The sequence below is a fragment of the Manacus vitellinus genome, unplaced genomic scaffold (genome assembly GCF_001715985.3).
Source record: "Manacus vitellinus isolate BGI_N305 unplaced genomic scaffold, ASM171598v3 scaffold_123_pilon, whole genome shotgun sequence".
Classification (NCBI taxonomy): domain Eukaryota; kingdom Metazoa; phylum Chordata; class Aves; order Passeriformes; family Pipridae; genus Manacus; species Manacus vitellinus.
The window spans coordinates 123,871-133,537 of NW_021938915.1; the positions used below are offsets into that span (position 1 = coordinate 123,871).

The 9,667-nt window shown below is 62.6% G+C and overlaps 3 protein-coding genes across 5 annotated transcripts in view; all 3 read left to right on the forward strand.

Annotated features, from left to right (window-relative positions):
• The first annotated feature begins 676 nt into the window (after window positions 1–676).
• On the forward strand, window positions 677–1,870 carry S100A13 (S100 calcium binding protein A13). The gene is made up of 3 exons (XM_018067814.2): window positions 677–845; window positions 1,358–1,523; window positions 1,683–1,870. Exons 2-3 carry the CDS (start codon window positions 1,371–1,373, stop codon window positions 1,815–1,817), a joined length of 288 nt encoding a protein of 95 aa, XP_017923303.1. The 5' UTR covers window positions 677–845; window positions 1,358–1,370; the 3' UTR covers window positions 1,818–1,870.
• A 1,038-nt stretch (window positions 1,871–2,908) lies between these two features.
• On the forward strand, window positions 2,909–4,523 carry S100A14 (S100 calcium binding protein A14). The gene is made up of 3 exons (XM_018087927.1): window positions 2,909–2,946; window positions 4,162–4,308; window positions 4,404–4,523. The coding sequence occupies exons 1-3, from the start codon at window positions 2,914–2,916 to the stop codon at window positions 4,521–4,523; spliced, it is 300 nt and encodes a 99-aa protein (XP_017943416.1). The 5' UTR covers window positions 2,909–2,913.
• A 3,157-nt stretch (window positions 4,524–7,680) lies between these two features.
• Window positions 7,681–9,667, forward strand: part of S100A16 (S100 calcium binding protein A16) — a 3,383-nt gene continuing 1,396 nt past the window's right edge. The window contains exon 1 of one of the 3 annotated variants that reach the window (XM_029965915.1): window positions 7,681–7,750. In XM_029965915.1, the coding sequence (XP_029821775.1) occupies window positions 7,742–7,750 (9 nt within the window). In that variant the 5' untranslated portion in view covers window positions 7,681–7,741. Of the gene's footprint in view, window positions 7,751–9,293; window positions 9,358–9,575; window positions 9,630–9,667 lie in introns of those variants that run through there. The other 2 variants (XM_029965917.1, XM_029965916.1) reach the window with 2 other exon arrangements.

Sequence of the window (9,667 nt, forward strand, 5' to 3'; positions counted from 1 at the left end):
GCCAGGACCGGGGCTTTGTCTGGGGTCATGCCCGGGGTCCCCATGGGAATGTTGGGGCTGCTCCCTCTCCCAGGTGGAAATGTGCCAGGGCTGCCATGTTATAAATACACACTGATTAGAGGGGAGCGCTCAGGTCCCAACCCCCTAATTAATTTGGATTAATTAATTTTTACAGAGCCCACTATTAATAGGGATGATGTCAGCGGGAGCTGACTCACAACTCTCACTCTGGCTCGGTGGCACTGCTGGATCAGGGCTGGGATGAGCCAGAGAAGGATGGGAACAGGGAATTTGGGCATCATCCGTGCTGGGATGGACTGGGGGTGAGACCTGCCCTGCACCCCTGGGAAGGGGCTCAAAGCTTGGACTGGGTGATCCTCAAAAGTTGGATTTGATGACTTTCAAAAACTGTATTTAATGACCTTCAAAGGTTGGACTCGATGATTTTGGGGATCTTTTCCAGCCTAAATGGTTCCGTGAAATCGGGTGATGCTCAAGCCCTGTGGGATCCTCTGTGCCCTCGTGTCCCTCCCCTCAGCCCCTGGTCCCATCCTGCTCCCCTGGACCTTCCCGAGGCCGCCGGGGCCGCGGGAAGTTCAGCCCGGCAGGGCTGAGTTTGGTCCGGTGCCCACGTCGGGAGGGAGCAGAGGAGGAGGAGGAGAACGTCAGGCGGTGTCTGTGCGTCCGTCCGGCCGCACCAGGAAACCCAACACCGCGGAGGGGGGGACAAAGGCTGCGCTGTCCCCTCCTGCGGCGTGGCTATAAAACCTCCCGAAACCTCCCCAACCCCCCCGACACCTCCCGGGGGCCACGACCTGCCCGCAGCTCTCTGACCACAGCGAGGGGTAAGTGGGGAGTCGCTGCTGCAGCGCTGACCCCACCCCGGCCACGGCAGCGCTGCTGGAGACCCCTGACACGCCCCCAGCCCCTTCCCATGCCCCCATCCTGGCCCCACTGTGGCACTGGGGACCCCTGACACGCCCCCAGCCCCCTTCCCAATGTCCTCCATCCCTTCCCGTGTCCCCCCATCCCCTTCCCACATTCCCCTGTCCCCTTCCCATGTCCCCCTATCCCTTTTCCATGTCCCCCCCATTCCTCATCCCTTTCCATGTCCCCCATCCCAGCTCTTGTGCCAGGTGGCAGCTGAGTCATCCCTCAGACCTGCTCCCCCTCCCTGTGGTCCTGTCTGAAGCTTTTGGTCCCCTGGGAGCAGCTCCCGGCCCCGGGACCCTCCTCAGCCCTGCAGGTCTGAGACCCCTCAGAGCCACTGCACCCTGGGCTGGGGGAGGGCAGAGGGTCTCCCTGGGACACCCCTCAGGGTGCAACCCCCTCCTGGCTCCTGTCCCTGCACCCCCAGTGTGTGCGGGGCCATGGCCACGGGTGAACTGACCGAGCTGGAATTGGCCATTGAGAAGATCATCGACATCTTCATCACCTGTGCGGGCAAGGAGGGCAGGAAGGGCACCCTGAGCACCAGCGAGTTCAAGGAGCTGGTCCAGCTCCATCTGCCCAACCTGATGAAGGTGAGGTGGGGAGCACCCTGAGGGGGTGGCTGGATCCCCGTGGAATCTCCCAGAGCTGTGGGGCTGCTCGGGATCCCCTGGGATTTGTGGTCAGGAGCCCTCCCATCCCCCCCCGCTTGACGGGGGTTGGGATGTGGCCGATCCCGTGTCCCTACACAGGACGTGCCCTCTCTGGAGGAGAAGATGAGCGAGCTGGATGTGAACAACGATGAGGAGCTGAGATTTGGGGAGTTCTGGCGGCTCATCGGGGAGTTGGCCAAGACCATGAGGAGAGAGAAAATGGGGAAGAAGTGACAGGCCCATGGGAGACTCAGCTGATGTGGAGCAAATAAAAGAGGTTTCCCTGAGCCTGAGCAGTGCTGTTGTTCTTAGGGGGGATCCCAGTTTGGATCCCACATCCCCTCCCCTGCCCGTGGCCATGCTGGGGATGGGCCCAGCCCAGGGTGGTGGGTTTGGGGACTCTGTGATGGATGGAGGTGTTCCCAAATTGTCCCTGTGGTGGTCTGGCTTTTGGGGTGCCACCTCACCCCCCACAAACACCTTCCTGCCGCGCTGTGGGGTGGGTGGGAGGCAGAGATGTGGCCAGGACCGGGGTGGGGCTGAGGAGCAGCTCTGGCACTGTGGCCACGGTGCCACCACCTCCACAGCATCAATGGCCAGCCTCTCTGGGGTCTTGGGTGCCACAGGGGGACACATTCACCTGCACAGCTTGTTCCTGGCTCGGGAATGTCCCCATTCCCAGTGTTCAGCTCCCAAATCCCAGTGGTGCTGGAATATGGTGAAATCCACCAGCACAGCACATCCCTGGCTCGGGAATGTCCCCATTCCTGCTGTCCAGCTCCCAACCCCCCCGCAGGGACACGGTGAGACCCCATCACGGGGTGACCCATCCCGTGACCCTCCCGAGCCGGGGGTGCCCGGTGGCCGTTCCCACGCGGCGCTGCCGTGCCGGGCTGGCTGGGGGAGCCCTGGATGTGGCCGGGAAAGGAGGCGTTTCCCAGCCCCACGCTGGCCCCGGGCCAGGCTCCGAAATGAGCACCGGGAGCTCCCACTCACACCTCCCGCGATATAAAACGCCGGTGCAGCACAGCCCGGCACACCCGCCCAGCCCGCGGAGCAGGTAAGTGGCCCCTCGTGGGCCGGGGGTCTGCGCTCAGGGTCTCCCCCGCGCTCCCACGCTCGGCTCTGCCGCGACTTGCCGGGACGCCGCTGCCGCCGGGACGTGTCCTGGCAGCTCACCTTCCTCCAGGATGAGGAGGAGTCCTGGGAGATCCCTGAGAGCCGAGAGCTGAGCTGGGCTTTCCCCCTCCGACAGCTCCTCCGGATCCCATCGCAGAGGAGAGACCCCCCCGGTGCCACCGAGGACCCCCCGGACGCCGCGAGGAGCAGGATGGGCCAGTGCAACTGCCGCAAGAAGCGCAAGGTCCTCGAGCGACGCCGGGACCCCCGGCGGGGTGTGGGGTGACCCCACATGTCCCCACCCCGAGGGCACAGCCCTGACTCTGCCCCATCCCGGAGCCAGAGTGTGGTGGAGGAGCTGGGGGCTGTTTTGGGGTTTGGACTCGCTGTCCCAGGCAGGGGGACCTGATGCTGCGGGTTTGGAGCCGCTCGGGAGCTCAGGGAAGCAGGCAGCCTTTTCCAGCTGCTGGGGATCCACCTTTGGGAACCTCTGCAAGGATGGAGAGGAGCAGGAAGGCTCCTGTTTTCCTCAGCTTTTAACCAGGAGGTGTCCATCCTGCACCCCTTTGCACCTGTGGAGGATTTAGGGCGCCGGGATGAGGCTCTGGAGGTTGCCAGGTCCTTCCTAATGGGCATCGACCGATGTGGTTTTGAGGGAAAACCACAGATTTGAGTGAATCAGCATCGGCTCCCTCCGAACGCAGTGGCTGGAGAGCTGGGCATGGAGGTTGTGCCAGTCTGTGCCCCCCACCCCGCTGGGAACGGGGTCTGCTGGGGTGGGACAGGGGCTCTGGGAGCTGCCAAACCCCATCCCAGGCGTCGTCCCGGGCACTGACTCATCGTGCCATTGCCACTTGTGCTGAGGAGAGGAAGAACCAGTCAGGACGGTGCGGCCCCCGCGCCGGGGGTGTAGCTGAGACGCCAGGGTGGCTGAGCCTCGGGGGGCCCGGGCAAGGAGGGGGCTAGGAAAGGAGATTTGGGGGGTGACAGGCCCGCAGGGAGGGGTGGTATGTCAAGGTGGCAGCTGGAGGGGGTCTTGCAGCCGGGCAGGGCCGGTGTGGGGTGGTGGAACATCTGTGTGGAGGGGTGGAACATGTCTGTGGAGAGGTGGAATATCTGTATGGAGAGGTGGAATATCTGTCTGGAGTGGTCTTGTGCCTGTATGGGGGTCTCAGGTGTGGACAGTGGGCCCTGACATCTCTAGAGGGGGTCTCACACCTGTATGAGGGGTCTCACATCTGGACAGTGAGGTCTCACATCTGTATGGGGGGGTCTTACACCCGTGCAGAGAGGTCTGGTGTTGATAAGGAGCTTTATCCCATCACTGGGGACTCCTCAGGGAGTGTCCCACATACTAAGGGCTTGTCCTGTGCACCCTGGGGTGTCCCATCCCTCTGGGGAGGGGTCCCATCCCTCCAGGTCACTGTGCCCCCAGTGCTCACCCCTTGTGCCCCCCCAGGACTGCCAGGAGCTCACGGACGTGGAACGGGCCATCGAGACCGTCATCAGCCAGTTCCACTGCTATGCAGTGAAGGGGCAGAAGGAGTACCTGACCCCCAACGAGATGCAGGACCTGGTGGTGCAGAAGCTGCCCCACCTGGGCAAGGTGAGGGCAGAGCCCTGGGCTGGGCAGGAGGGGCTGGGGGGGACACAGGACCTCACAGCCCCCTCACCCCGATGTTTTCTCTGCCCCCCCTGCAGTGTGTGGGACCACTGGAAGAGAAGATCGAGTGCATGGGAGACCCCAACGAGGCCAAGCTGGAGTTTGGAGAGTACTGGGACATGATGGGGGATGCAGCCAAGGGCTGCAGGAGGAAGTAGGAGCTGGTGGGGGAAGGTGCCCGAGGCCTCAGGCTCTGCACCGAGGAGCACGAAGGGCAGCGGGGCCCGGTGGGATGAGCCTGGGAAAAAACAACGTTGTTCCTGCCAGGGCTCGTCCCCTCCCGCTGGGGTGGAGGGATCCCCCTCCTCAGCTGCATCCCTGCCCTCTCCTGGCTCTCCTTCCTGTCAGGAAACCCCCTTCCCATCCCCAGCTCCGTGCCATGGTGGGAGGGAGGTGGCAATGGGGGTTCCTGACCTGGCTCCGGAGCCTTCCTCCGTCCTTTTGCTCCAGCGCTTTCATCCCTGGGGTTGTCCTACCTCCGGCCCTGGAAACTCTCCAGTTGCAGGACCCCCAGCCCTGGAGGAGCATCACAGAGAGAGGGACTCGGCTCCTTTCCCCCCCAAACCCCCTTGGAAGTGTTGGCTCATCCCCCCAGCCCCGTGCCCTGGCACCCGAGGGCACCTCCGGGGGCATCCCGGGCTCTGCTGTGGCCGTGGGTGGGTGCACGTGGCCGGGGTGTATTCCCTGCTGTCCCCCCAGTGCAGGGACCAGGGTTCTGGGGGCTATCCCGGGATGTGCCACCCTCCTGGTGCTCCCCATCTCCAGGGATTGTGGCCTCCGGGCTCGGGGCTGGGGCAGGGGCGGGTTGGTCTCAGCTTGTGCCACTTGCAACCATTTTTGTATAAATTAATAAAGGAAAACACTGGAAAAAAAAAAAAGCCAAACAACCAGGATGGAGTGACCTTGTTTGTTCCTGGTGGGAGAGGGAAAGCGGGGGGAAAAGGGGAGAGAGGGGGCTGCAGGGTCGTGGTGCTGAGGGTCATTCTGGATTGGGCAGAGCACGGGGGTGCAAAGGGGGCTGTGGGTGTGCAAGGGACCCCAGAGGTGTGCAAGGATTGCTGTGGGTGTGTGGGACCCCACGGGTGTGTGGGGACATGGGTGAGTGTGTGACCTTGTGGGTGTGTCAGGACACTGCAGGGGTGCACAGGGCTTCCACATTCCCAGTTCCTGGGGTGGTGGTCCCAGCTGTGGGGTCATGCTCTGGACAGGCACCCCAAGCAAGGGCTTTGAGAATGTGATTCCGTGCTGGGATGGAGGGAGCTCGGAGGAGATCCCAAAATGCCAGGCTTGGAAAGAGTTGAGAGCTGTGAGCCAGCAAGATCCCACCTGTGCTGGGAGAACATGGGATTTGGGGCTAATTACAGCAAATTGGGAAAGAGTAAATGGCACAAAGCTGTAGCTCCCTGGGATGGGGTAATTAGTGAATGGGGAGTGAAGAAATGGGCTGGAGAACCCGGTTATCCCACCTTCCCTCCGACACCGGGCCATTTCCACTGAGCTTCACGTCCTGAAGGCGCAGTGGGGACCCCTAAAAGGGGTGTCCCAAAGAGGGACAGGCTGTGGGCACCTCAGCAGCACTTTGGGAGGGAAGAAACCAGAGGTGAGCAAACCAAAACTGATCCAAACCCCAGCGAAAGGCGATAAAAGGCGGCGCTGGGCAGGTCCTGCCGGGCCGGCGGCGACTCCGGCACCGCGGCTCGGCCACAGGGCCACCCTCTGTCTCCTCTCGGCCTGGGGTGGATTTCACAACGGGAATGACTATTTATTGTTCCTGCCTTGGAAATAAATGCATGGAAATTAAGCAGAAAGGTGTGGCGTGCATTTAATTAGAGACAGGAAATGTGTCAAATGGTCGGGGTGGTGTGGGGGGGAAAGGGGAGCCGGGGCTCCTGGATCCTCTTCCCAGCACCTGTCTGGGAATGTGCCGTGGGAGTGGGGACTTCTGGGTCGCTGAGTTTGTCCCTGGTGTGACGGTGTGCTGTCAGAAGGACAATTCCTGTGCCGTGAGCCATCCCTGATGAGTATCTGGAAAGTTCTTGGAGCTGGTGGGAGCAGCTCAGTCCACGCCGGGGCAGTCGGTGCCCCTCGGTGAGGACACAGCACTGGGCAACTCGCCAAAGACCCCCAAATCCAGGGCTCTGCAAAGGCTCCCTTGGTGCAGAGCTTGTCCAGGAGACACCAAATACCTCCTGGCCCTTCAGGCCTGGAGTTGGTGGGGACCAGGGGGGACTCCGACCTCACCAATTGGTGGGAAGTGTTTTGTGATGGGCCAGGATGGTACGTGGCTGCTCCGAGCACACGCACACGCCCTGGATGCCTTGTAAAAATAAGGGCCTGGATGTGGTTGTGACATCTGCCAGCAGAGGAGAGTAATGAAAGCCCATGATTCAGGGGTGAGCTGTTTGCCTGCAGGGTCCAGGAGGGATTCCCACCCTCCCGGGATGTTGCATCAACGAACGACACCGGAGCATCTCGGCCCAGAACAGGTTTTTGCTTCCTCCCAACCGAGATTAGGAAGGAGCCACGGGGAGAGCTGGGATGACACGTTTTTTCCGGGATGGGAGTTCCAGAGGTCCTGGGAGCAGGTGGCTCCTGCCTGTAACAAATCACCTCCTGCTTTGCATCTCGAAATCTGCCCTTCCCGATAACGCCCGTATCTGATCTCGGCATCGAATCTGGGAGACACCAGAGGTGCAATTTGCTGGCACAATTAATTATGGATGGGACCTTACAAGCCCAGCTCCCAGCTGGGAAGAGCCTTGTCTATCCCAGTGCATCCAGACATGGCCAAGAGCTGGGCATGGCCCTGCCCGGAGCTGGTGCTTGTGCTCCCAGGGTCCCTAGACCCATGTCAGCCCCTTTCACCCATGAGAACAAGTGGTTTTGGTTCAAAAAATGATGTTCCCTGCCTTGCCAGGCAGATTCAGAGATGGTTTGGAGCTGGGGGGATGGTGGAATGAGCTATGAGATGGAGGAGCCAGGCTTTTGGTTGATGCACGGCTGGATGGGTTTGCAAACCCTGGGATCAGGCTGGAATTCTGTGCCTGGTCAACCACCACGCCATCCATCCAGCGGGGTCTTTTGGGGTGGTCCCCAAACACCTCCCTAGCCACGAACACACAGAGCAGCCCCTGGGAAGGAGCTGGAGCCTCCGCGGGTCCCAGCTCGCACCAACCCGTCCCGGTGTTGCAATCCCAGAGAGCCCTTTCCCAGGTGAGCCCAGGCCTGGGAACGCCCTGGGAACGTCAGGGAGGGGTGGGAGCCTCTTTAAAAACCTGGCTGGGCCTGCGGGATGGGTGCAAGGTGAGCAGAGAACGGGCGACATCAGCTCCCAGCTGCCAAACCGGCGTCAGGTGGACACAGCAGGACCCTCAGAATGAGCCAGGTGAGGCTCCAGCGGGAATTCCAGTTCCCCCGGGATGGGGAAGCCCCTTTTGGGGTGAATATTTAACCAGGAGCAGGCCTGGGATGTGCTGCTGCATGTTGGGTGCTGGAAATCCCCCGAGTCCTTCGGCAGCTCCGCGTGTGGGGGCCGGGGTTGGAGGGGACTGGGGGATTTTGGGGATCACAGGGGGGATCCGGGATGGGAGGAGGGTGCTCTGCGTCCGTCGGCCTCCATTGTCTCTGGAGAGCCTGACCTGGGGCTGCCAGTGGGGTCTGGCTTCTGGAAAAGGGGGATTTTCCTGTTGTGGTGCTGGGCAGGGGGACAGGGAGTGCTGGGGTTGTGTCCAGCTGCAGGTCCTGGCTCCGGGCAGATGTGACTGCGTGAGGAGGGAGAGGGAGAGAAGGAGAGGGAAAGAAGGAGAGGGAAGGGAGAAGGAGAGGGGAAAGGAGAGGGAGAAGTGACGGGACCGTGGTGGTGGGAGTGGAGCAGCTGGCGAGTCCCATCCTGCTCACGTGGTGCCCAGCTGTGCCAGTGTCCCCGTGTCCCACCCCAGGGACAGTGTTCCCATGTCCCACTGTGGTGACAGTGTCTCCATGTCCCACTGCAGCGTCAGAGTCCCTTCCCGGTCCCCGTATCCCACCCCAGTGATGTCCCAGTGCCCCACTGTGGTGCCAGTGTGCCTGGGTCCCACCCTGCTGCCAGTGTCCCCCTGTCCCGCTGTGGTGCCAGTGTCCTTGTGTCCCACCCCACTGCCAGTGTCCCCATGTCCCACCCCACTGCCAGTGCCCCTGTGTCCCACCATGGTACCAGTGTCCCTGTGTCCCCCTGCTGGCCCCAGGGCTCTCCATGGTTGCCGGGCCGGTGCCATGAGTCAGCGGCGGAGCAGCTGCCACGATGCCCCGAGGACAGGCTGGGTGCTGGTGGCAGGGGACTGGTGACACCAAACTGGGGTCCCCGGTGGGTGCAGGGGTGGCAGTGCTGGGGGTGCTCATGCCCTGGTGCTGCTGGATCCCCTCTGTTGGTGATGAACGACCCGGGAGGAGCCGGAATCTCTGGTGAGAGGCTCTCGTGGCCCTGCCAGTGCTGGGACAGCTCCAAGGCCAGAGTGCCGAGAGCTGGGGATGGTCCCCGGTCCTGGAATGACAGAGTGACCCTGGACCGTGGCAGTGTGGCACAGCAGGGGCTCCCACAGGGACAGGGATGGCCTGGAAGGACACCTGGGGACAAGGACAAGCCTGGGGCTGAGCCTCATGTCTCGTGTCACCACCCTGACGTGCCACCGTCCTCGGCCTGGGGCTGAACTGGGGAGGATCAGGGCAAAGGGAGGGGACAGGAGCCAAGGCTGGGGCATGGGGCAGGTCCTCCCTGTTCCCTGGGCTGCAAAAACCCTCTGGAGGTGTCCCCTGAGAGGGGGACAGTGCTGGGCCACCCCTTGGGGCTCCACACAGCCCACCCCGTTGGCTTCCTCCAACACCCATGTGGCCACCAGTGCCACGATGGTCAGTGCTGGAACCCAGGGCTGGTGTAAATCCACCTGGAACAACAGGGAGCAACACACTCCAAGTCCTGGCCACTGACCAGGCAGGAAAGAGCCCCGAGCAGACAAGGTGACGCAGTTCCCGTCCCTGCCTTCCTGGGATGTGGCCGCTGGACCCCGTGACAGGGACCATCCTGTCGGGCCCATCCTGTCGGAGCTTCCTGGCTTGGGGCAGCCTCGGGACGGAGGAGAGAGGACGGAGACCCCGGGCAGGGATCAGGCAGGATTGGACCCCCGGGATTTGGGGGGCAGCCTGGGCTGTGCTTGTGGGGGACTCGGGCAGGCCCGGCCCTGCCCTGCCGGGCTGTTCCCGGAGCCGTGAAGCAAGAGGAGGGTTGGCTGGTAATTCCTGCCCCTGTCCCGCCACAGCTCCCGGCCCC

Bases quoted from the DNA above. Each gene is read 5' to 3' on its own strand.
- S100A13 (XM_018067814.2), top strand. From the start codon at position 1,371: ATGGCCACGGGTGAACTGACCGAGCTGGAATTGGCCATTGAGAAGATC. The intron at 1,524-1,682 runs GTGAGGTGGGGA...GTCCCTACACAG, and splicing joins ATCTGCCCAACCTGATGAAG to GACGTGCCCTCTCTGGAGGA.
- S100A14 (XM_018087927.1), top strand. From the start codon at position 2,914: ATGGGCCAGTGCAACTGCCGCAAGAAGCGCAAG. The intron at 2,947-4,161 runs GTCCTCGAGCGA...GTGCCCCCCCAG, and splicing joins ACTGCCGCAAGAAGCGCAAG to GACTGCCAGGAGCTCACGGA. The intron at 4,309-4,403 runs GTGAGGGCAGAG...CCCCCCCTGCAG, and splicing joins AGCTGCCCCACCTGGGCAAG to TGTGTGGGACCACTGGAAGA.